This window comes from Haliotis asinina, chromosome 7, assembly GCF_037392515.1.
Source record: "Haliotis asinina isolate JCU_RB_2024 chromosome 7, JCU_Hal_asi_v2, whole genome shotgun sequence".
NCBI lineage: Eukaryota > Metazoa > Mollusca > Gastropoda > Lepetellida > Haliotidae > Haliotis > Haliotis asinina.
This window is the reverse complement of record NC_090286.1, coordinates 18,189,347-18,216,157: the sequence shown is the minus strand read 5'-3', so window position 1 is coordinate 18,216,157 and position 26,811 is coordinate 18,189,347. Positions and strand designations below refer to the sequence as shown.

Here is a 26,811-nt window from a genome sequence, read left to right as displayed (position 1 = left end):
TAGCTGTACATCTGTCATTGAATACTGATTGCTTCATGAACACTAGAGGAGTGCTCGAGGTATTCAGCTGTTTTTTCATTGCACCATTTCTCTTTATTCCTTTCGAGCGTTAATTTTTTTCTTCACATCGATTCCAAACATTTACAGTGATAAAATTTCTTGCTTTCACTGACATTTTGTTTTGCTCTGAATAAACCCCATCATGTTAGTAAATGTTGTCTTTTGTCTAATTCTTCAGTACCATTGTCATGTCTCGTGTAAGACACAATGCAAAAAAACCTAAAACAAAACAAACACAAAACAAGCATGCCAAGGTCTCCATCCAGCTACAATAAATCCTATTTGTGTCATCATTTATCCAAATAGGGTTGTTGCTTAAAGGGGCACTGATGCGGAGCGAATAATGTTTCTCGCCAACGGTCTAATTACGAAACCAAACTGCAAATTGGTCAGCGCCCGCTCCCTCGACCGTGACGGACAAATGGACTGGGCTCCGGTCCATACTAGCAGAATTTCTTCACCTAAACAATCAGGAGGCCGGATGCCCATCATATGCCATTATTTAAAAATAACAAAGTAACAAAATATCCCAGCAGTTGTGTTTTTTCGGATGCTTGGGTGGTATAGTGACTGATCCAATTTGATTCTGTTTCTGTGTTTTTTACCTCGACACTGATATTTAATCATGTTATGTGAAAATATGACGTCTACAGGCACCTATTTGTCATCTTTCTTTTAATGGTCAGTTAATGAATCTATAACAGGTATATTTAGTGGTAACATCACTCAGGTTACTCAACAAAGGTTCACATTTCTCCAGTCTGGAGTAAATACTCAACTTTATAAGTTAAGGTCTGTAGTGGCAACTGTATTGTACGTTATGTAATATGTGCATGTAAGTGATGCAAGAGGGTTTATGAGTTACAAAAACAAACATCGATCAAAGGATTAACAGATAACACACTGATTGATTAATTGCTTTTATCTTCTACAGCGGATTCGTCAAAAGGCAGTGTGTGTAGATGTACTAATTGCTCCGCATCAGTGCCCCTTTAAAGGTCACATGCAATCAAAAAATCAAACATACTTAAAACACAATTATCACTTATTCATGACATATAATATACATTGCTGCTAGTAAAAAACAAATAAACAAAATTATATGCGTACAATCGCGATTCAAAAGTGCAATATTTTGTACTTGGGCTTACTTCCCTCGGAACGAAGTCCTTGGGAGACCGAACCTAGTCGGAGCGGGTATATTTCACTCAAGTGTAACGACGGCTTCCGATTGGCTGGTTCATTTGCTGATACGCCGAGGGTTCATTGTGTGTACAGAAAGATGATCTGTTTGATGGGCGTTTTGGAAGTATGGGGAGTCACAAGGACATACTATCTGTCACGTAGTACTTAATATATCATTTTAAAGGTTGGCGTGTGGTTATTAAATTGAGACATGTTTGGTTATGCAGATCGTTAGATGGTAGAAATGCAGGTCAATACATACTCATAACACTAACGCAGTGTTACTACACAGTGCGTGTGTGTGTTTGTGTGTGTGTTTGTGTGTGTGTGTGTGTGTGTGTGTGTGTGTGATACGTTTGGGTGACGTGGGCTTTGATCTAACTGCAGTTATGGGTATTCTCGCTCTCACTCTCTCTCTCTCTCTCTCTCACACACACAGATACACACATGCACAGAAACACGCACACAAACAGTCAGAGTGGGTAGTTTCTGGTCTAAAATTCTCATTATGACTAGTCCTCCGAAAGTCTTCATATGCTTGTTTTCATATGAGGCTAGGCTGGATCAGATATAACGCTCGTTTGCGGTTTGTTTAGAAGTTCACTTCACTTGTGTGGAAATGTGTTGAATGCGGCGAAAAGCAATGCGGAATTCAAAAAGGCAAAAATATTGTCATGTTAGTTGTTTGTATAAGTATATGGATATACGTACGCATAGACTGCCACCGATAGACACGTCTGTGCACGCAGATTATGGCTAATGTGCAACGACCTCTGAAATATCCAGCGCATAATAGAAAAATGTAACGACGTGCAACATGTAACAGTAAACTAACTGCAACGCGTAACAGTAGGGTAACCTGAACGCGAGGCAATAAAGTACAACAGTCGGCCAACACATGAAATTAATATGCAACAAATATACTACCCATCAAAAGTCTAGACTCACCCAAAACACCCTCTATATGTTATATATGTTACGACGAAGATGAATTTCTCCATCAACTTGTAGAAACAACTGCAAACCTTATGCAGATTAATTGCACGAGGATGATCCATCAAATTGCTGAAAAAGCATGTGCAAGTATCGTGCATGTGAAATGCTGCGGTTTGGTGTAAAGTTCAGATAAGAAATTGTCATTTTTCACCGAGTTTAATCATTTGTTGAACGCATGACAATACTCTCGTCAACGTTGCGAATGTGTTTTATTATACATCAGTTTATGTGTAAACAGTACCTTTTAACAGTATGGAATATTTTGCAGAATCTAGTTTAGAACAGCTGAGTGAAGTATGCGGTTACTTTTACACTTGTGAGTCTAAACGTTTGATGGGTAGTATAGTTGAACACAGGAGTCTAATGTTGAAGGAAACAGTAGACTCTTAGAGTAAATGAAACACATGATAGTAGACTCTAATGGTAAATATAACACATAACTGTAGACTCTAAATGAAACGCATGGCTGTAAACTCTAGAACAGTGACTGAAACAGTCAAAAAAGAAATGGTTTCCGTGTCTGGGGGAACGTGGACCAGTTTAAGTTGACCATTTCAGATTAATGTATATTAACATATATCGAGCATCTCCTACAGGAGATACTAACTCCTGCATAGGACTTAATAACTCCTACATAGGACTTACTATCCCCTACGTAGGAGATATTAAGTACTAAGTCCTACGTGGGAGATACTAAGTAGTAATCCTGCGTAGGAGATGCTAACACCTACGCACGAGATACTATCTCCTACGTAGGACTTATTAGGAGATAATAAGTCCTACATAGGAGATAATAAGTCCTGCGTAGGGGATGTGTATTTTCTATTAGTATATTTCCCGTATAGCTGAGGAGTGAAATATATATTATAAGTACTTAAAATTATTCACGACTTTTAACTCCTCTCAATCAAATTCTCATTTTTCATGTGTACGGAAATGTATATTGCATGGATTTTTCCCACATTATCAAAAGTAACTCGTGAGGTGGATAATTTCAAAGTATCAATAACACTACTGTATGAGTCATTCTCACTCCTGCTTTTTCATATTTATTGTTTACTACCCTCCTCTTTATTTTATCATTGTTATCACTCCAAATGAATTTTAAAAATAGCTTTTCATGCGAAGAAATACATTTTGCTGGTGGATTGTGCAAAGAATTCAGGTGAATACATTTTATAAGCAGATTGAGCTTATGATCCGAGCCAGGTTGCTTTTGATGTGTCTAAATTTCTTTTCAAACTCGACATTTTACAAAAATGCATTGTGTAAACCCTCATCGGTTACACCAAGAAATAGTTGAGTATCATCAGCGTATTGATTATTATTATTCATTGTTTCTTATCATGCAGCCAAAAATCTCAGCTACAAAATGAAACATGTGAAGGGAAAATGGTTCTCCCTGTCTACATTCTCGTTCATTAGCAAAAAACGTTAGACATCATCATGTTAGATGACATACACTATTGTTTCAAAACTCAATATATTTATCCATCTTATCATTTCAGAACCAAGTTCAAATTTATGTAAAACTAGGTCGATAAAATCTTTAGAAACGGTGTCAAATACGTCTTCAACATCAGTCAGAATTAGCAAACCAGGAATGTTTTGTTTCTTTGTTTTTTCGAACATTATGCCAAACAGTAGTCTTGTGTTGTCTCTAATTGTCCTACCTGATGTAAAACCTAGTTTGACTCCTGGAAATAAGTTCATCTAAAGTAGCTTTTAATCTATGTGCAATACAGGAGCTGACGATTGTATAAATTGCACCGAGTAAGGTGATGGACCTCCAGTTTTTAAGTAACGTTAGCGCTCTGTCTTTATTCACATCTTTCATTCACATCTGAAGATATTTGAGTCTTAGTTGATACATATATTAATCCATACTTATAATCTATAAATCCATACTTATAATTCTTAGAAATCAATGGGAAATCCTTCAATTCCGGAACATTTATAATTCTCCATCTTTTCTTACGTTTTGCTTGACTTCCCCCATGCTGGTTTCTTCTTCATGATTGTCTCTTAGTGTTTTGTTAAGTGTTGGAGTTTTAATATCATTCAAGCAGTCTCCCTCCTTATATTGTTACTGAGCAGCATAGAAGATTTGTTTACATAAATTAACGTCACTTCACTAAGATTTACTGTCTTTAATTACTTTGTTATCATTGGTTATCAGTTGATTGATTCTTTTATAGAATTTTCTAATTTCCAGATGGCAGATATATTTTGAAGGTTTTCACTCCTTCGAGGGAAAGAATGCAGTTTCAGATTTGTATTCCTTTTATTAAGTCAATTTTGATCTCTCCCACTTCTTTCGTAAACTTTGATAATTCAGAAAGACTATAAACTCATCTACGTTTCTTCTAATGTCCTCACACTGTGTTAGTTTCAGTCTTTTAGCTTTTTTAATGTAGGATGAGAAAGAAGTAGTCTTTACTCGAATTTCCATTAATAAAGTTTTATAGAACTAAGGCATAAGAAATTATAAGACTAACATGTTTTCAAAGTTACATATTTACCTTGAAAAATATCATTTAGGGCAGCTCTGACTAAAGTACCACATTCAGGGTTGAACATTAGGACACTGTTCTTCCAATAGCCCCTTCATCTTTTCTGGTGTTTGAAAAGTTTTTTTTATGGCCTGGCAGAATATTGGTAATCAATGGTAATATAAAATTGTCTTCTGATACAATAAAAAAATCAAGTCTGTAGGCTTGGGTTTCTTCACCACGTGGTATTTCTAGATTTATCATTCAACTTACTCCAAATGTCAAGAAGATTATAAGTTCCTGTAAATTCTAATTATTTCTCGATTTGGAGTTGCTTACATGTATATAATTCTCAAGGTCAATTTTGGGGTCAAGCACTGGGTTCCAGTCACCAACCATTGCTAATGAATCAGTTTCAAATATTAAAATAGTTTTAAAGGGGCACTGATGCGGAGCAATTTCCGTGGACTGGTTTAAACTTTTGCTATTGTTTTTCTCCCGTGAGTACCCGGATGATATCCCACAATTCGTGACTGGTTCGTGACCTCTGCTGCACAGTCCGTATGCGCAATTGAGAGTTTAGTTATGGACAGATCAACTAAGGTGACGTCATTTTACTTCATTACGAATGTATTATGAAAACAAATGAAGGTTAATCATTTGCCAGTGGTAGAAATGGTAAAAAAACTATTAGGACGGGAAAATAACAAAGCCAATGTACGTCTCTATATTTTGTCTCATAACCCTAATTAGTTTATTGTCATATTTGTATGATTTGGAAAATTAATAAAAGAACACACGATCTGCTTGTACTAATAGTAAATTTCTAACATGACTAACATTTAAACATTGTATAGACTGCCAATGTGGATCCTATTTCACACACATACGCGATCTAGTATGTGTTTTCTGTCATATAGATTCTGCTGAATGCTAAAACAAATAAATTAAAACAAAATGCAAATAATGAATTAAACAGACTAATTTTATAACAACAATGTCAGGCTACTACCTTGTTCAGGAATGTATCCATCAATATCCACATAAAAGAACGATATTCCAGGCTGGTAAATAATCCTGCACTGTGTCGTGTGTCTTACAACAGTCTAATTTGCGAAAAAGTAACACATCGTTTCACGTCTTTCACACTGATGAAAACCTGATAAATCTCTCATTAGTCACCCAAGATAGTACACCTGGCAACTAACTGTATGATGTCCGCCATTCTCAGTCATTTAGTTAACCAATAATGAGCAATCAATCAATCAACGCAATGGTGGTTAATTCTTGGAAGGGAGGATGTTGTTTTTACACTCGCACTTTACGACAGGGTGTAGTCAGTATAGATTAGTACATCAACACAGACTGCCTTTTGACGAATCCGCTGTAGAAGATAAAAGCAATTAATCAATCAGTGTGTTATCGGTTAATCCTTTGATCGATGTTTTTTTACTACAGACCTTAATTTATAAAGTTTAGTATTTACTCCAGACAGGAGAAATGTCAAATGGGAACCTTTGTTGAGTAACCTGAGTGGTGTTATCACTAATTATACCTGTTATAAATTCATTTATAATACGATTTTGTTTTTACAGTGGTTTCTTGTTTCTTTTCTTACAATTATTATCCATTTCAAAGAGACGCCTAATGTCGGGTAGTCACAACACGAGACCAGATTGTGAGACAACATAATGGAGTCGTTGGTGCATAACAGCAACTAAAACTCTTCAAATTCTTGCTTGAGGTAATGATTAAATATGCGTGCATGTGAAAAATACTTTTCCTCTTCCAACTGCAGATGAGTCTGCATTTTACAAATGCCCCGACCGTCTCCGCCTCCCTCTTATCTTCTACTTCGCCCACACAGCCTCTGTCTACGTCAATAAACTTCTTCTTGCCGGCTTTATCAAGGTAATTTTCTCTTTATATTTTCACATTACATATTAACAAAAAACGCAGGAGGTGACAAAATTTCTATCCACACAACATACAATTACTCACCATTGTTGAAAAGTACAAAACTGTGTTTCATTCTTTCAGGACAGAGTGAATGTTGAATTTGAAACAATGTTTGAAACTGGCGTGGATGAAATGTCATGGGACGATACGGTAAGTCGCAGCGATCACATCAAGGACGTAACATCAGGTATTCTGCTGTTACAGGAGTAGACGAAACTATATCGAAACTTGAGTCTCATTAACATATTCAAACAATTCTAAGTTTCTCGAGTGAGAGTGATAATAGACATCACAAAAAACTCTGGTTACACTAAATTCTAATTACTTGTTTCATAAGAAAATGGTATTACAAATGAATTTCAATTGTAAATTTATTATAACATCGTATTTTTCAAATTGTATTGCGAGTTGTAGGCAGTATGACCTTAATTGAGACGTCAGAGACTGTTCCTGTTTAATGAGGTCGTAAAATGATTCACAGTGCATCTGATTCACTGGTTACACCTGCTGCGTGTTTTTCTGCGCTTATTCATTATAGTTCTGTACTTCAATTCCGTGCCAGACCGCCAAACATTTCTTAAATGTGTTTGCAAGGATGAGAAGGAGCGTATTGTTGCAATATACGAGCGCTTAGATCAGTTCATACTGATTAATATTTATGTATCGAGTAAAGTGTATTTGTCTGAAACTTCTGGACCGGTTATTTCACAAGGCTGCACAATAGGACGGAACCCAGTCAAAAGTAAACGAGAGTGTTGTGTGTGTAATCAATATTTTGACTACCCAATAGTTTCATGGCTTAGTTTAAAATAACTGTTATTTCAACTTTCATCCACATACAAAGCATCAAATGCCGATCACTACCGGATAACGACTTCATCAAGTACACTTGAATGTGTGTGTATGTGTGTGTGTGTGTGAGAGAGAGAGAGAGAGAGAGCGAGAGAGAGAGAGAGAGAGCGAGAGAGATATTAATACCGCTTTTTACCAATACTTTAGCCATATAACAGCGGCAGACACCAAAAATGTACATGTAGAATATGTAGGGTAAATGTAAGTTTCCAACACAATAGTATATACAAGGTAGTTTCACAATTACATATCGATGCTAAGTGTGATATATATTGAGCGAGTGTTACCAGAACCACGTTAGGCTTTAGTGGCAATCCCAGTAATCTTTTTCGCTTACAGAAGCGTTATAAGCATTTAGCTTATTGGTCAGTTTGTTGTAGGAGAACTACCGCATGGGAGGACAATTTATATGGCCTTCCCTGGACGAAGTGGTGGCGTATAGACGAAAAGTGAGAAATCTGATTCTTGACCAGATAGATAACACCCCACTCACTCTACCTGTTACCATGGACCATTCATGGGTAAGAGGTTTGCATTTCGTCATACATTCTTGTTATGATAACCTTTGCCTCTCGCGTCGGATTATCACGACACACACCAAGATTCGTTGTTTAATTATGTGTTTTGTCGGTCAGCCACGGCTATAACATCCTGTGGAGTCTATATAAATGCAAAGAGTTTATAAGATGTATGTTTGTTGAAATAGTGGGGTCTTATCATGGGAATGGAGCACGAAAGGATTCACGTGGAGACGTCATCGGTCCTCATACGCCAATTGCCCATACATTTGGTCCTCAAGCCCGAAAGATGGACGTACGGCCCGGTGAAAAGTGGTAGGTATGAATTATATTTTAGGTTTGTTTTGGGAGATCGTTTGTTTTGGTAGTGTTAAAGATAAGATAAAATATGATGTAGTGCATTTTAAAACTGACGTACAAAAGAAACTTCGAAAACCCATAAAGTAAACTTGAAGTCTGTGGTCAGTATGATGTACCAAACACACAATGTGTGAATCACTAGGTCAAATACACCATTTGTTCTTTTGCTTTTGATGGATATTTCACGACATTCATGTTTATTTGTGATTGCACGTGCAATTCATGCACCAACGTTATAAAAGGTGACCCACGAGATGACCTGACATCATTGCAACGAAAAGAATATCAAGGCTATCGGTCGTCGGTATGTGCCCTATGGGAGCAAACAACAACCATCTTGCCAGAGCACTTTGTCGCAGCCGAGAAACCTTTGTCAACCTTTTTAACCGTTACCAGGTCACGAGTGGGAGACCAAGGGTCATAACACCACAAAAAGACCGACACGTCAGGATACTCCATTTCAGAACAGATTCCTTACAATGACGACAACGGCAGCAACGGCACTCAGACACCACGTCCACATGAACACCAACACGAGACGAATGCGTGCTGCAGGAATCAGGGCCTATCAACCCTTTCGCCGGATGTCCTTGACTCGACAGCATCCATTGTCTATGTTGAGTAAGAACTGTGCGACGTTGGCCACGACAGAATTGGCTGTGGGTGATCTTCAACGACGAAAGTCGATTTTATCCATGCCGATGGTTTCATATGATGGGTCAGAGTATACAGGCGAGCGACTTGTGTAGAAGAAGGTCATCCCTTTGGTGGCGGTGGAATAATCTGGGGAGGGATTTATGGCGAACAGAAGACTCCTCTGTTTACAATACAAGGAAATCTGATAACTATGGCATACCGAGATCAAGTGCTCACACCGGTAGTGCTGTCATTTCTTCAACAACAAGCACAGGGGACCAACTTTCAGCAAAACAACGCTACACCAATATAGCCAGATTGTCCAGAGACTTCCTTGCTCAGAATAACGTGCACGTTTTGCCATGGCCAGCACGTTCCCCAAAATTATCGCCCATTGAACATCTTTGGGATCATCTTGGACGACACTTGAGACAGCAACTGGAACTGGCATTTCATGAAGAGTGGATTCCCGCTAACGTCATCCGGTGGCGTATGTTTTGTATGAGACGTCATATTATGTCCTGTATCAACGCCAATGGAGGTCACACACGATATTAATTTGAATGTCAGTGTATGTCCGTTGACAAACATTCATTATGGACATCATTAAAATTCATGGTCTTCACACTGTTAACTGTAAGAAATGATTTCCATACCCCTTGCGTCTTTCGGTGACTCAACTCTGTATATGTCAAACAACCAGTCAAGATTGTTTGCCGTATCATTATTGATCATTACATGCTATCCCGGTATTATCATATGAATTTAGTTTTGTTATTTTTCCTTTATTTTTACTGAAGTTTCTTTTGTACGTCAGTTTATGATGATGCAACATATGGTTAAGGAAACATATATTACAAATACAACCTAACATACCTCTATTAACAATTTGGGTGGGACATTAAACTTTATTTGAACACACACACACACACACACACACACACACACACACACACACACACACACACACACCCAGGGATATATGCCTGAAGATATGATATGTAAGTACTTTCCAGACTCCAGCGCGACCGAGAACACACTACTCTCCGTAGAGGCAAAAGACATCACAATTGGCAAGCCTGAAAGCTTTCCTTCCTATGGGTGGGACAACGAGTATGGCCAAGCTGAGATACAGTAAGTTATGGGGCCGGGGTATTCACTGAAACTTTCCAAAATCGATACCTGAAATGATAATATTGCATGTTACATGAAGGCGTCAGTGAATACATGTTTGAACGTTAACGTATTTGCAAGGCAGATAACTTCCTCAGCACTGACAAGTCATATTCCAAGTATATTATTATTCCGTCCTGAAAAGGAGAGGATGTAGGCATCATGCATTGGTCAACAGTCTAAGGTTACTTCTGGTACTTAGTACATACGTGTATAGCTTTTGAATAACAAGATCACAGTTTAATGAAGACCAGGTTATCATCACTTTTGACACTCATTTTCCAGCATTTCGTTTAAGCTTTGAACAGCTTAAATAAAGATTTAAATGTCCAAGTACACTTTGGAAACCCAGAATATTTCTGAATAGATTTCTCACAGTGACTATTTAATAGCGTTGTACAAATTAAAGATTTTGAAAAATGTTCAACCTTCTAACGACCTAGAGTTCGCGTATTATGAATTATGACACAATCGTTAGTACATACAGATTAAAGTAGGTCATCAGGTCATCAGTTAGGCTGGTTAAACAAGTCTTCAGGTACCATATCAGCTGCGAGTAGGACGGTTTAGTAGTACCTACCAAAAACTTTCCGCAGAATATGAAGGTTCAATGACACCGCAGCCTTCTTCATTACCCAGAGTGTCAGAAGGGCTGTGCCCCCGGTCGAGAATCCTGGCTACAAGAACAATAGGGAGCCTGACAACAGTGTACTTGAGATGCAAGCGTGGCTTTTCAAAGGCGAGGTCCGCATGTTTCTCATGCTTTTCCTGAATCTTGCCCGACACGTTACAGTCAAAAGGGACAAGAGAAGTAAAAAGGACAAGATCGTTTTTGCTTCACAGGAATTCCTCTGAGGCTGTATATGGGCCTATTCCAAAGACGTTTAAAACATCGTAGTAAGTGACAGTCACGGTAACTTCATTGCAAAGTGGACATTTTATATTATTTTGATTCAGGCACATTTTCATGATTGTCAGTTGGAAGAGACTAGTCCTGAGCACATTTACGACCAACTCGTTGGATTACATTTCTGTTCCACACACTACATTTTCACACGAATACTGTGGCTTCTCAGAAAGCTTCTCCACAAATGACCGACACTGGGCAGACGTGGTGAAGGACTTCACCTGGAAATCAGATTCAGTATAGCAATCGTGGCACGATTAAAATAGCTGTTGAATTCCTTGTTTTCTTCACAAGAGAATCATCCGATAAATAGATGTGTGATAAAGTACACAACAAAATTCAATCACGAAGAGCCTCCACATTAATCAAACCCCGACCTCCCGAAATGATTGACATATATAGGACAGGAATGAGGGTGGTGGGCTCTGTTATCCGACATAATTCTTCTGGTCGTGCGGGCAAGACTCTGGATGTCTTGTGTTGTCCAACCAAGTACTCCAAAGGAATAAGAACGGACTGGCACAGCAAAAGTATCGGTAGCTTGGATCTTGTTTTGAACATTTAGCTGTGAGCTACAGATTTCCTTTAGACGAACAAAGTTTGCCTTGAATTTGAACGTTCTGGAGCTTTTTCAAACTTGCATTCCAAGATGCACAATAACTCCTCCGCCTATTAGCTTGACAGATCCACCATGAACTACCTTGCCACGGTTCAAATGAAGTGTATTACATTTGCCGAGTCCAAGAATCATCCCAATGCCTTTAGAAAAGGACTCAATGGGGAGAACCTGCTCTTTCAAACTGGTATCTCCTTTGGGCTCGATGCCATTAGAAGAGCTGTAAGATGGCATGAGGTTTATCAAACACTTTGAAGAATTTATATTGTGTTTTCAAAGGTGATAAAGCGGATGTTTTTGGGATAAGTCATGGAGGGACATCGTCTGTGTCCACGAGAGAATTGAAGCAGTGAAGTAATGGTGTCTGGACACAGGGGAACGCCTTCCCATACCGGTTTCGAATGCTATCAGACCCTGGAGCTGTATTAGATCGGGACATTTTATGACACTTTTCAGGCAGTCTTGTGAGATGTAACCCAGCTATTTTCTCAGGCATTGCATGGTTATAATCACTGACTCATTGTGCCTCAAGGTTACAATCGCCGGGTACAGGTCCAGAACCTTTCACTGGCATCAATGGGAGGCCGTTCATTATGCTCACCATCATTTGTTTTACGTTGCCTGTACAAGTGCTTTTCATTATTTTCAAAAGGTTTATTTCGATTGATGAATTTGGTCTTCTTTTTTCCCATTTTTCTTTCTTTCAGTACAAACTTCTATTTTTGCCTTAAGGGAATCAACAATTAGGAGAAGTACCTTTCCTGTTGTTGTCTTGTACTGTACCAAATTGCCTTCTGGTCGTTTAGACATGGGATTCCCTGATGATCTTACTTCAAGCACATTTCTCTTTCCAGGAATGTATGTTCTACTTTCTGATACTTTTGAACCCGGGTTTTCTTTGGTGTATTGTTCTTAATATTGGATGATTTTTCTTTGGAAACTGTGACACAACAATTAACTTCACATAATGAACAGTCCGCGGAAAGCTTCATAGAAATATGTCATTTGATATTATAGTAATTTCATACTTCTTATTGCCTCACCAAATTTGGCATATAGATAGATATGGTAGTGTAGTTGTGCCTTTTGTTAGTTTTGGAATTCTGAATGAAATATTTTTTTTTTCATTTCCAAGGCAACGAGCTCGAGTTTGACTAAATTGGGTCAGCTGCTTTTCCGCAGCAGAACTTTAAAACCGTGCACTATTTTGTTCACCAAGCTTGGCACATGGATAGGTCTGGTAGTGTACTGGTGCCTTTTGGTAGTTTTGGAATTCTGAATATTTTTTCTGCTTCCATTCCAGCAAGTTTGGCGTCAACTGAATTTGGTGGTAGTGTTCCTTTTCGGTAGCACAACTTAAAAACCTTTCAGTGCTCTCCTTCCACTTTGCCATATACACACCAAAATACCTGACATCATGACAACTAGTGGACTTATTCACGACGAGTATTTTGCCATTGCGGGGAATATTGATCACTTTGTCTCCTTATTTGATTGTTTAATTGGCCTCCGTATATTTCATCATAAATGGAATGAAACAAAATATACACGGGATGTTTGAAAAAAAAAATAGGGAAGAGGAACAGTGAGGGTCCGAACCAATTGGTTTTATAGATTCAATCAGGAAGAGGAAAGATTGATGCGAACATCCATTATAGGTTTTGAGTGTGGTATCACAGTTATTATTCATATTATTATCAGTGACCACTTCGTGAAACCGTCAACTTACCTGTAATTTTTCGTGAGCATAATAGGTGCCTTTGTTGTATTCCAGTGTGCCGCCTTTTAAAGCATCTAAATATCTGGTGACCAACAGGGAGTTTCTAGGTTTTGTCCGTGCTGGTGGATACAAGAGCAAGAAGTTTTGGTCAGATGAGGGATGGAAGTGGCGAGTGTTCAAACAGGCAAATCACCCGGTGTTCTGGGTTTGCAATAACGGTGCTTCTTTCATCTAAATTGTATCAATTACTGAATGAACATTTGATTTTATCCATTCTAATAGAGAGGTCTCTTCTGATACAAGACTGTGTCGTCTAAAGCGCTCGTCACGTAAATTATTGAAACAAGTACATTCCGACATGGTCATCTCTGCTACCAGGAGTTGACTTTGGAAATGGCTTCCATAGTTCATAATCGAGGACTTAACAGATGAACTGATTTCTTACAGGATGCCCAGGAGGTTGTGGTGGGGACTTAGCTGACTGGTCTCACTGCCACATCAAAGATGTACCAGAGAAGATACTTGAAAATGATGAAAACGACAGTTCCAGCGTTGACACGGAATACAGGTTTGCCATTTTCTTGCATTGCGATTAAGCTTCTGCAGTAGCAGATATGGGTCTAATGACTCTACTCGTGGTTATAGATGACAGCCATGTTAATTCCAAGAGGATGATGATGGCAAAAATTATATTGAAATTCGTCATCGGCATTGAAAATATAACATAAACATCATTACGTATTTTGTCATAAACATAACTAATATAACTAATATAATTGTGGATATACCTCTGAAGCCAAACAACAAACTAGCTACTGACTAGAATCATATATACGGGCGGGGACACGCACGCACGCACGCACGCACACAAAGACGTGTTAGTGTTCTGTGCGACAATCAGACAGACTGGAATCAAGATGCTTTTTTGTGCTCTCCATGCCAATAGGCTGAAAGTAGTCCACCGTTTGGGTTGATCTTGTTTGCCTTTGTTGTTGTGAACTTCTGGATTCTCTGCAATACAGTGGTTGCATAATTCTCAGTCGAGCTTGGTTGTGCTTGATTGCTTCAATACGTTCCATTTTATGTCGAAGTTTACCTTGTTTCTTTTGACTTGCCAAATATGTTTGGATAATTATGTTTCTTTTTCATATCCCCACCTGACCATTTTCATGCGTTGATAGGTTTACACAATATTTAAGTTATAACTTAAATAGTTTATGGTTGAAATTGGTGTTTACCTATCGTTATACACCGTGTTTAATGTAAATAGCAAATGAGACGGTTTAGATGAATATGACTTAAATGACACATGCAATCGACTTTCTCATCGAATCTATGTGATTGCCAATGCGTAGTGTGACAGCAACCTATAAAACTAAGCGAACAATTATAGATAACAAGTTGACCAAACAAACTGAAGCAGAGAAACGAAGTTTGCTGCAGAGTGTAGGCACATTGGTCAGAACTTTATGGGCTACGTTTATTTATATTGATGACTTGTATAACGCAGGGGATTTGTAATATACTACCGATGAAAAGTGTAGACTCACTTACAGCACTTGCTATATCTTACATATTTATTTATGGCTATATCGTAGATCAATATCTCCAATACAGATGAATTGCACGAGGATTATGCATCAAATTGCCGAGTAGCATTGCAAGCAGCGTGCATGTGAATAGCTGCGTTTGGTGTATTGTTTGGTGAAGAGTTCGCCAATTTTCACCGAGTTTGTTCATTTATTGAACTCATGACAAAAATCTTTCCACCTTACAAATTTCGTTTACAATGCATCAGTTTAAACAGTACGTACCTTCCAACAGTAATGAATAATTTGAAAATCTAGTTTAGGACAGTTGACTGAGGACAAGGACAAGTGGCTGCATTTACACTAGTGAGTCTATATGTTTGATACGTAGTTCATTTTGCCCGTAAAGCTAAAAGCAGAAACCTATGACTTTTTAAACCAAATACTTTGCACCTTAAACCTATGAACATCTGTTTTAACCAATTACCTAAAGCTGAAATCTATGAACTATTTTATGCAAATACATGTACTTAAAGCTGACACCTATAAACCATCTATTTTATGCAATACTTAAAACTTAACTCGGCCAAGCTTCGAACAGCTAAAAAGCTTAAAATGCCCGAGTATATATTTAAAACCCAAACTATTTTCTGAATAAATTTACCCTTACTTTGACTTGAGAAATGAATGGCTGCTTACGCTGAATGTGACCGGTAGTATCCTTGATAATATCTTCATTTTACCAGTACACGTTGTATTAACGTTTTCGATCACTTAAGTCTGATGTAAATAAAGTACGGACAAGGAAGGATAGCTGTCATAACATAGATATATAAACTCCTCGACAGAAACCTTTTGATGTCTCATCAAGCAAATGGTTTTGAGTTCCAGTAGTTCCATACATATCTGGTTGTATGTGTGCACTTTGTAGGCGCCTTACATTCAGCATTACACTTTTTCAGCGAAGTACAGATTCTAGTACCATTAGTGGAAGCTACGGTTGCTGAGTGGGTTAGATCGCAGACGGTTTGTTGCAGTACTCTCACATACTGGGTTCGAATCCCGGGTGGAATGTGTACTTTACTAAAAGGTGTAATTCTTAGTATCACATACATTACATCTGCCCAGCTTCTAAATTGCATTGTATAAGTGATACATTTGTTCAGGCTGAGGTTGATGTTCGATCTGGTAAACCTTCCCCTCGACTGGCCAGTTGAAGTTAATTACCATGAAGCAAAGGCGTTTTGTTCATGGAAGGGAGAGGATTTTCGCTTACCAACGGAAGCGGAGCATAATGTCATGAGAGGCAAGCAGGTTAGTTTTAACAATGTGTTTTTGCTCAGCATAAGGAACACTTGATGAATTTGGATGTGTGAACTTGATTGGGTTTTTTTCTCTGTGTCATCAGCGACCAGTGAGCGATGGGACAGCGTGTGACATCATATTCAGTGACAACATCGAAGCCAACTTAAATCTTCAATACGGCTCCTCAACTGTGAGTATCCGGCAGTCACACAATAATGTTGTCTCTCGTTAAAACGAGATATTGTTGTTGACGTCTTGGCCCTGTCAGTGCTTAAAATATCAACATCCGAAATCAGAGACCAAAATGTCCTTAATACTGTTGACTTTTTGTTCGATAGCCTGTTAACCTATTCCCAAGCAATGAGTTGGGTTTCCATGACGTATCTGGGAATGTATGGACATGGGTGGAGGATCACTTCAATGGACTCTCCGGATTTGACACACACTGGCTGTATGACGACTTTTCCTCGCCGTGCTTCGATGGTCATCACAACATGATACTGGTAAATATCCCGTGTACCGTGATGAACTCTTTGCACACGGCTTGTGTCTATACTGCCTTCATGTCAGTACTGCATCTGCATCTCCAACCAATGTGAAACTTGGCATACATGACTCTACCTTGCGAAACATATGTGAAGTTTCTCTTATTTTTAAGAAATTGAAAGCCAGTCAATATTTCTTTTTATTTTCAAACCACAATTACCGCATGTAGGGGTCTTATCAGTTGTCGCATATGGTGGTGAAATTAATGTGTTTATTTACGACCGCACAGTATAACATCTGTCAATTCTGAGACACTGTGACCCAAATATTACCCAAACCGTCTGTTATATAATATGGTTTGGGAACATGACTCCTTCGTGTCTTGGCCAGGTTGGCACGTGGCAACTGTTCACTCCAAATCTGATTGTCGAGTCCAGCTAACCGCTGTTACTTTATCACGAACCAACAGAGATGCAGAATTATAACATACGTCCGTCTCAGAACACAATGTATTGCAAACATGTTTTATTTGATTCTTTTTGGAATTGCCTACGGTCCATTTCTAGACACCTCCATCAAATATGTGGTGGCCAGTGGTCCTGTGCTTAGAGCTCAGGTCACAAATCGGTTGAAGCTGAGCACCGTCGAGCTTCGGGCAGTGCTTGGATGGGTGACCGTGTTTGGCAGCTTAACTCCTGAGAGTTTCTAGGACTTCAATCCTGCCCCACATTGAAGTATATGTGGTACATGTGGTCTCAGCTTAGACAAGTGATTTTGTGGAAAATTGTCTCTGTTCACCCAGTAGAAAATGAGTGGTCGGTGAGATAATGACTATGACCTTCTAGCTTGGGTTATCAGGGGTAATAATCAGATTCTGATTACAACGTCCAGTGATCAACTAGTCAGATGGATTATCATTTTTATTATGTTTGAAATAGGGTATATGAACTCATACTTATATATCGCGTTATTGGCGTGATTTCACAAACGGTTCATCGTCTATATCATCACTACTATACAACAAATGGCGACACATCAATACAACATCAATCACCGCGTCAACTTACGATCTTGAAATTCATTTTTCAAATGGTAAATCGTTATTGATAGTGCTTAACAATAACTATATGTTTCAGAACATTAACAGCATAGTCAACATAGATTTCGTTTTTAGAAACATTTTGAAATGTATTATGACCAAAACTAGTAGCTAAGTTAATTAAATGTATGTGCTTTACCAATAAATATTATTGTTCTGTGTTGCTCTCTGAACTGTATTCTGCGTTAAACACAAACACGATAATCCTTTTAAAGATTTCCCGCCGATTTTAGTAATATCGCAGCAAAACATATACTTCTAATGCGAGAGCGAAAGCAAAGCTTTAACCACTGGGTTACATGAAACTACAGAGTCGAATTCAACTTATTGCTTGAGGATATTATGCTTCTTAGACACGCCAAGTGCGCATGTATTTGTTTCGTTATTCGGCCTCCATTACATAAAGTAGAGCCCATAGAAATACTTACCTACACAAACTTTCCTTTCAGATATTTTTAAAGTTTCAATACAACCATGAGGTAGTGAACATATAAATGTTTCAATACACAAGTTTGGACGCAATTCATGGTTCGATATGTACACTAATGCGCTAAAAATGGTTCACTGCATAAGCTAAAGTGTAGAAAAAAGCCACTCTTACTGCAATAAAGAATTTGTTCTTCCATACACTCTTGTCCTTGCTCACCGTTCTGTCTGTTCATCCTTTTAATTACCGCGTCCATAACGTATGCCTCATGATCCACCTAAGAATTCCGCAATCATTCTTACTTCGGCAACTTACGAGGTCGGCGGATCAGGTTGGACATATGCACACAATGGGCATATGCAATCGTCTTCCAATTGATTCCATCAGTGTTCGGGCGGTTCGTGTCTGGTCCAGACTCGAATATTTACAGACAGCTACGACGTACCTGAATTATGTGTGCGAGTGGTGCTAAACAACAAGGGAATGGGTAAAGAAACAACAAAGACGTTTCCTTCAGTCAATGTAAATAGTAAATTCCTGTGAGGCATTCAGTGTATGAAATAGGACCGAGGACGGCAGGTGAGCTGTACCCAAACAGGTTGCTATAGAGAGCGAGTTATGGACAGTATCATAACTATTCACAACGTCGAACTTTAACGTCTTTCACAAACAGCAATACATGTATGTATTGATGATATTTTTGGAGGAATCACCAAAACAGCTACCTTGTTTGTCAAGTACATGCCCGACATATTGGGTGCATCTGATTATCACAACATAAGTTATTTTGTAAACAGATGAAACATTCAAGACTTTTATAGAGTCACTTAGTGAAACGTGTCACACACTGCAGCATTTTTACACCATATGGTATCAGATACATTAATTTTGGGAAGTAAATAAGGAGTAATATTTCACTTCTGCTTGGATATTTAGAAATTAAACTGTCTTAAAAATAAACTCTCGGAAATTGCCCAAATGTATCAAGTAAATTTCACATCCAAGAAATTTATATTTTAATGTAAAGCAATGAATGGAATAATCACAGATGAACATTAAAATGTTGAACTTTCAAACTTGTTTTGTATTATGTGTGTAAATAAGTCAGCAACTATTGTGCAGAACATATATAAGTATCAGTACATAGGTTAATTGTTTGTCTTTGTTGACAGTTAAAGCTGTTGACTGCATGCTCGGGTGGAGTACTGTGTCTGGGTATCAGTGGTTGATATTATGTAAACATGAACAGTATATATGCTATATTTAGCCAAACTTCCGAAGCTCTGCACTGAATCTGAGGGTCTACTTATCATTATAAAGAGTAAATAAACAGGGCGAGAAAATAGAAAAACACTTCAAAATAGTGGTCTGTTCTTCATATTACATCTCAAAAAAGAAGCCTACACCTTGAGGTTTGTGAGTGTCATCCATAAAGTTGCATGCTTCAATTCTGACTCACCAACGTCTGGAATGCCGATCAAACAATATTGCATCTTAACATTTGGAGAAGAAAGACAGATGCTGGTTGTTGACAAACAAATGGGGCTGTAATTACACGAGGGTTGTCCTCAAGAACCCAAATTGTGAACGATAGGTTATTTGGGTATATATATAATCGTAAATCGTAAAACTGAAACAAGTTCATTTTCTAATGTAGCTCATGAAAATACAGCAATGTTTTAAAGATCAGTTAATCGCGGTGGTCAATTTGAAAATCAGTTCTTCTAATGGTATATCACTAGGATATGTTTTATTGTAAAGGGCGGTTCTTGGATATCGACCGGAGATGAGGCATCTCGTTTCGCCAGGTTTGCCTTTAGACGACACTTCTTCCAGCACCTTGGATTCCGACTTGTGCAGACAATAGACCAGCCGAGAGAAGGGAAAGTGTCATTACCAGCACGAGTTGTGAATACACCAGTATTCGTGTTAGGGCAGGGTGTCACAGGTATATTTTGATTAAGATATCACTTAAATCAAGCATGTTTCAGATTTTTCTTTCCATTTATGTTCGAGTTTTAATGAAAGGAATTCTGCTTGCGGTTTCATGTGTTTTCTGTGTGAACCAGAATCAGAACGGCGACATAAATAACGTGCGTACAAGGGTGCGATCACTCCACTGAAATAGTAAAGTCGTAATTTGCATAATTACATAAACTATTTCTACCGTAAATGGTGGAAACAAGGTACCCTGTCAGCAGATGTAGAACAACAAAAGTAAACTACAATATGTATTATGCGTGTGATTTAGAAAAGAAATATGTTCAAGTTTCATTGTTGACATACCATATTATTGCACATTCGTGAACATAAATTTGTTTTAAAGAAATTTTATTTGTGTTTAGCCAAAAACGAAAGTCTACAGACGAAATATCGCGTTGAGAGTGTTCCTACCACAAACCTCAACTATTGCTATGAAGGAGAAGATTCACTGGTAGGAATCTTGGAATTGGAATTCGGCTTCCGAGACTCGGGGTTAGCCGTCCTGGCCGCGATGTGTGTCGGCTACGCGCGTGACATGGGCATCTCAACAAATACGGCGCTGCATCTTGGGGCAGGGACAGGACGGGGGGCGTTTGAACTTAGCAAGGAGTTTTCGCAAGTAAGTGTCAAGTTGCTAGATGTAAGTTTAAACAATGCAGCTTATTATTCCAGACAATTTTTCAGAATGTGTATAGGATCGACGGAAATGTTTATACAGCAATGTTTTGTACACTTCAATCATATATCAGAAACCATTTGGAAATGAGTGAGGCCGTGCCTTTCCTACTGGATTGTATCATGTATTCCATATGAGTCCTTTATTTGTTTTTCTCAAATTCTCCCGCAGGTAAGAAATTTCAAAACCAGTTTCAAATAGTTTCAAAGCATCATTAACGATTCTTGCATATGAACATTTTGATGTTTTTATCTTATCGTTTTAATGGATTTTGTCTTCTAAATGTGTGTGCGTGTGCAGGCGTATTAATTCGAATCACACACTCTGTGAAATATGAAATATGTCATTTATAAAATGGTGTTTCATTATTGACTCACCAACTTTTAGAATACCGACCTTACAAAAGTAACAAATGGTTTTATAGAATCTTCAGTCATTATTGATTTTCGGATTGCCCGAGCGATGCTCATGCTGTCCAGGAGGGACTGTCCGGTCCAGACTTGATTACTTACAGGCGCCGCCATGTATTTGCGATACTGCTGTGTAATGTATATAGACATTGTGTATTTAACCATTATGTGGTGTGGCATTGTGTGATGTTATGTTAAGTGACATTGTTTTGTTTTACAATGTGTGCACATAGGTACTTGGAGTGGAACCTGTGGGCAGATTTGTCGACGCATCTCTGAAATTGCAAGAAAAGCGTCGTTTGACATTTACAGACGCAAACAGCAATTCTGCCACAGTGATAAATTTAAATGATTACAATGCCAATCCCGAGAGGATCACATTTAAACAGGTAAAATCATGACGCGAGACTCCACTTTAAAAAGAGTGGTATGACCAGCTTTCATTTTGAGAATTCTGTTAACTGCCAAGTAACCTAGAGAAAATCTGGGCATTTTATATGCGTAAACAAGTCCTTCCATGACAGTAACATTGTAATTAGGTCCCCTCAGTGTAAAAACATGTTTGTGTAACCGCCTACATATGAAATGTTTACATTATCAGTTGACGTGGATATCAAATGAGGTTGGCAGTCATGATCTGGTTCTCGTAAGTCATTTGGACAGAGTCCAGAATCCCAAAGGTCAGTAAAGCCCATGTGTTGTTTACTAATTGCTACTTCAAATTATTAATGTGCTAATTTTATTAATTTTATACGTCATCGCCAGGCTACTACTTCAATTACATCATGTAGCCTTGGTGGAAGAAATAGGTCGTTTACAAGTATATATCGCCAATAACAGCATACATAGAGGCAGCATTTTAATTATTTTACAGATTACATGTTAAAAATGTACGGTCCATGTGCTGAATAGGGGCTCAAATAGTCGAAAATGACGTCATCGAACACCTGTGTGACCTCATTAGTCATAGACTAGTCTAGAAACATGACCTTACGATGACCTTGCGGAACACTTTGTTGGTCCTAATTGAACACTGTCTGACCCCATGGGTTTGGCGCGACTCACGCTGACTGGGAGGTCAATGATCGCCGACCCTTCGGACCCTGCATCACTGGATCAGCGTAGAGCAACAATTCAACTCACTTTTCAGTACCACATTTGTTAAACGTTATATCGATTAGTGTCCATTGCCACATGTTTAAACTTGTCCTAACCATCACCAAAACAACCCAACTAAATAGAATTTCAAACCTACCTCGATGTCATCGTCATATACCATATTTTGTTACGGTTAAAAATTTGTCGGGACAAACGGTGTGAGAAATCCCCTCAGAACCAGCAAAACACTTCAAGGCTTCATCATAAATGAGGTCTTCTACCCAAGCTTTGTATATGTAAAGTTTGGAAAACACATCGTCAAACACAATGTACGAGTCTTATATTTGCTTGACTAATTCACGTTTCTTTGGACCCCACTGCATATGGTACAGATAAGTAATAAATCCAGCCTACGTCCCTTTAAACATGCTCCAGATGAATTTCTTGATTTGGATCATGTCTTGGATTAAACCTCCTTTCGTGTACACCTGCCTTTTCTCATTCCATAAGTCTTTATTCAGTTCACAGATATGTGAAAACATTTGTCTTATACCTTGCTTTTCGAGATCAGCCATCTTATTGTCATCACTAACTGACTCCTTTCCGTCCATCTCAGGACACTGCTTATCGTGTAAATATATCTGTAAGTTGTGGTGATTGCTAAACACTTGTCCACAAAAATCACAATCCACCAGAGTACAGGGCGCTTTCACAGGAGAGAAGTTGTCTTCCTCCCACTTCCTTTTAACTTGGGGCATCCCTGGTGCATCCACTGAAGATGTCATGTCTGAGAGATGTTCTTCACACGTCTGCTCAGTCTGAATGTCAAATTCAGACTAACCAGTCATTGCTTGGAGGTCCCCTTTCAAACTGAATGCATTGGGACAAAGTCACAGAGGGGTACGTGCTTGTAGTTTGGGTCAATCAACTAGTAACCATAAGGGTTCTGGGTAGCCCTTTGAAACTCATCCATGAAATATTTATAGTTTTCTGGATGCATCTGTCTTGCCCAAGTCATGATGGGTTGTTGACCGATAGGGTTATTGTACAGAAGCAGATAGAAAGATAGTTTCTTTGTTCTGTGAGATTCTTACTGTAATACAAGTTTTGGTTCAAGGCAATCAGTGAGAGATGATGATGATGACTTCCTTCCATAAACATAAACACGTGGGGGTCCAGAAACGCATCCATTTTCGAGAAAGAATGCCTTGATGAAAGTCAACTTAGGGATAAACATGGGTATGGATGGCATGATGCAAGGGCTGCCGTCATTTGTAGAGCCATATAATACGTTCAGGATATAAGGTTTAATATTCATCCCTTCTCACTAAGTAGGTTTTTTCCACAGGACGTTGCCCCCGAGACGGTCATAGTAAATGGGTGTAGTAGTCAAAATTCTTCCAAGAAAGACGGGACAAGTCATAAGACCAAAAATATTGTTTGGAACATATGGGACAGCGATGTATGTTTACATGTCGGCAGTCTTACTACAATTGACACATTTAGCCTTTTGTCTCTATTTAAAAATCTGTTTTCATTCCCTTTGTTGACACCGCTTCCATAGTGTTTTCCCCATAGATGATATTTTCTCTCTTCATCTTGGCTTTTGCCTGTTGAACGACTTGTTGGGTGAAAGACGTGAGAGTAAACGTGCCTGTAGAAGGGGGTAGGTCCATCTTGACACCTTGCTTCTCATAATAGATTACATAATTATCCACATTAGTAAAGGGATTGCGATTAACTTTTGGCCTGCAAATAGTAATATTTGGTCCATTTCGTCCAGTTAGTGCCTCCGGTATCCTCTGTTCATTTTCTTGTTCACTCTCAGGTTTCAGATGAAGTGTCACTCACTGTCATGGGCCCACTGCTAAATGAAGCTAAATCACCGTTTCTGACCTGTGTATAAATGTCTGATGAACTCGTGTTAAAAAAGAGCAGAGCATGGTCCTCTGGGTTATGCGCCCAGTGCGCTTCAAATGCACCACTCTGCTGTATTTGCACCTTGCAGGACTTTCATATCAACCAATTCAAATATTTAGTCTCAAATAGTCACAAATAGACACAGTACATCAGATTCTTACACATGTACATCTATATGACTACCCCCACGGACCACCTCTTCTGAGGTACTCATAGTAGGACCAAATACGGGGCACCCGTGGCGAGCCACCTCCTCGTGGTGGGTGCTGGGTAACGCCAAGAGCTCGCCGACACCCCCGTAGTGGACCCGGGGGATATTTGGACCACCGACCCGTTTGCCGTGGGTTGCGGCCCTGTGTCGGTGGAGGAGGGGGTCCTGGTGGTTGAGGGCAATGGGAGCAAGACCAGTGTTCCTATTGCTCAACACACCACTTCGGCTCTGACTTCACCTAGACGGGAGGTTGAATGGGCCCGGTTCAACCAATCGGCTGGTCACGCCAAGCCCTGAGCATTACTGTATGTAATGTTACACAAAATTTTGAGAATCGTAAGATGTATATTATTAGGTCTTGGCCGATTTTTGGATCTTCTGAATTTCAAATTTTACTAATTCATATTTTTGCCTAGAGTCGTATGCCCAGAAGGCGGTGGCTCATGGGCCAATCTGGTGGAATTATTAATGTTTTAATTCTTCTGCTGGAGTATGTCATCCGAGTATCCTTGGAGCTGTAAGCTGGAGGCCCGCTTACTTTAGCATTGTCCTTGTGATACTCCGTGGTGGGTGGGGAGCTCGGATGATGAACCATTTAAACTAACCATGGCTTATGAGAACCCAACAAAAAAACCAAAACGTCCACTTGATATTGACCCTGTTGATACTGACCATAGACCGTCTGCATCGATTGAGTATTGGCCGCGTTTCATTGTCATTGAGACTCCTGACAAGACACAATTGAAGTTGACCCCTTTGCTGTATCCAAGGGTATTCAAGGTATTGCAGGGGATGTGAAGAACATAAGACGCTTACGTTCAGGTGCCCTTTTAGTAGAGTGCGGGATAAAGCAACAAGCAACTAATTTGCTGAACATCAAATCTTTCGTGGGCATTCCGGTCACAGTTTCTGCACACAAAACCTTGAACTCAAGCAAAGGTATCGTTAGAGATCGAGACCGATTGTTTGATGATATGTCGGAACTTGATAGAGGATCTGAAATGAAGGATCAAGGTGTTCTCTACGTCAAGCGCTTTTCAACTCGGAGAAACAGTGAAACCATCAAAACGAACACCTATCTGTTTACTTTTTCATGTCCTACTGCTCCGAAATCAGTGAAGGCAGGCTACTGTAACATTCCAGTTGATACATACATCCCCAAACCGCTAAGGTGTTTTAAATGCCAGAAATATGGACACGGCGTAAATACTTGCACATTGTCTGTTGTGTGTGCTCACTGTGGTGAGAAGACACACACAACAGAAGATTGTGACAGTGATTATAAAAAATGCACCAATTGCTCAGGCGACCATTCTTCCTTTTCTAAACAGTGTCCAATTTGGAAAGAGCAAATGGAGATCAACAAAATAAAATTTACACAAAATATCTCTTTTTCTGAGGCCAAAAAAATGGTAAAGAGATCTCAACTTTCGGAAAGTTATGCTACAGTAGCAAAAATATCATCGGGGTGTAGCTCTAAAACAACATCAACCACAGGCTGCCAAACTACCTTGACTTGGGTCAATTGTGATTCTCCACAGCCTTTGTGCACTGCTATATCATCACAGAGTGAGGAATCTCTTCCTAGTACCTCAAAGTCTTCTTCTGATCACAAATCATCATCTCAGTCACACTCAAAGTCTCAGTCGACAGCTGATAGTCAACGTCGCCATCCTATGGTGCATAATTTCAATAAATTTTAAATTTTAAATGCTAAAGCACGGCGTACTTTTAAACAGAACAAACGCCAATCTTGGCACAATTATGTATCCAAAATAAATTCTCGGACACCAATGTCCAAGGTATGGAACATGGTCCAGAAAATCAAAGGTAAAGGTACTAAATCTACTGTCCATCATCTTAAACATGGAGATCAATTACTTACTGATAAATCAGATATTGCGAATAAACTGGGCGAAATTCTTGCTAAACATTCTTCCTCTTCTAATTATATACCTAAATTTCAGCAATATCAAAAACAACAAGAAAAGAAAACTATTAATTTCAATTCTGATAATGGGGAAGATTATAATGAAACATTTTCTATTCATGAACTCCATACTGCTCTTGATCAAGCTCATGACACTGCTACTGGAGCTGATAACATACATTATCAACTCCTGAAGCACTTACCAGAATCTTGTTTAGAGACGCTCTTATCAATATTTGATGATATTTGGACTTCCGGGAAAT

General features: G+C 38.9%; 1 protein-coding gene across 1 annotated transcript in view; it reads left to right on the top strand.

The window, feature by feature from the left end:
* The window catches only part of LOC137291557 (uncharacterized), a 44,256-nt gene that overhangs the window by 10,378 nt on the left and 7,067 nt on the right, over positions 1-26,811 (top strand). The window contains exons 4-17 of the mRNA XM_067822936.1: positions 6,532-6,644; positions 6,774-6,842; positions 7,925-8,065; positions 8,251-8,377; positions 10,075-10,192; positions 13,529-13,692; positions 13,922-14,042; positions 16,170-16,317; positions 16,412-16,498; positions 16,647-16,811; positions 20,082-20,268; positions 20,666-20,922; positions 21,623-21,778; positions 21,991-22,069. Coding sequence (XP_067679037.1) covers positions 6,532-6,644; positions 6,774-6,842; positions 7,925-8,065; positions 8,251-8,377; positions 10,075-10,192; positions 13,529-13,692; positions 13,922-14,042; positions 16,170-16,317; positions 16,412-16,498; positions 16,647-16,811; positions 20,082-20,268; positions 20,666-20,922; positions 21,623-21,778; positions 21,991-22,069 — 1,932 coding nt within the window. The remainder of the gene's footprint in view (positions 1-6,531; positions 6,645-6,773; positions 6,843-7,924; positions 8,066-8,250; positions 8,378-10,074; positions 10,193-13,528; positions 13,693-13,921; positions 14,043-16,169; positions 16,318-16,411; positions 16,499-16,646; positions 16,812-20,081; positions 20,269-20,665; positions 20,923-21,622; positions 21,779-21,990; positions 22,070-26,811) is intronic.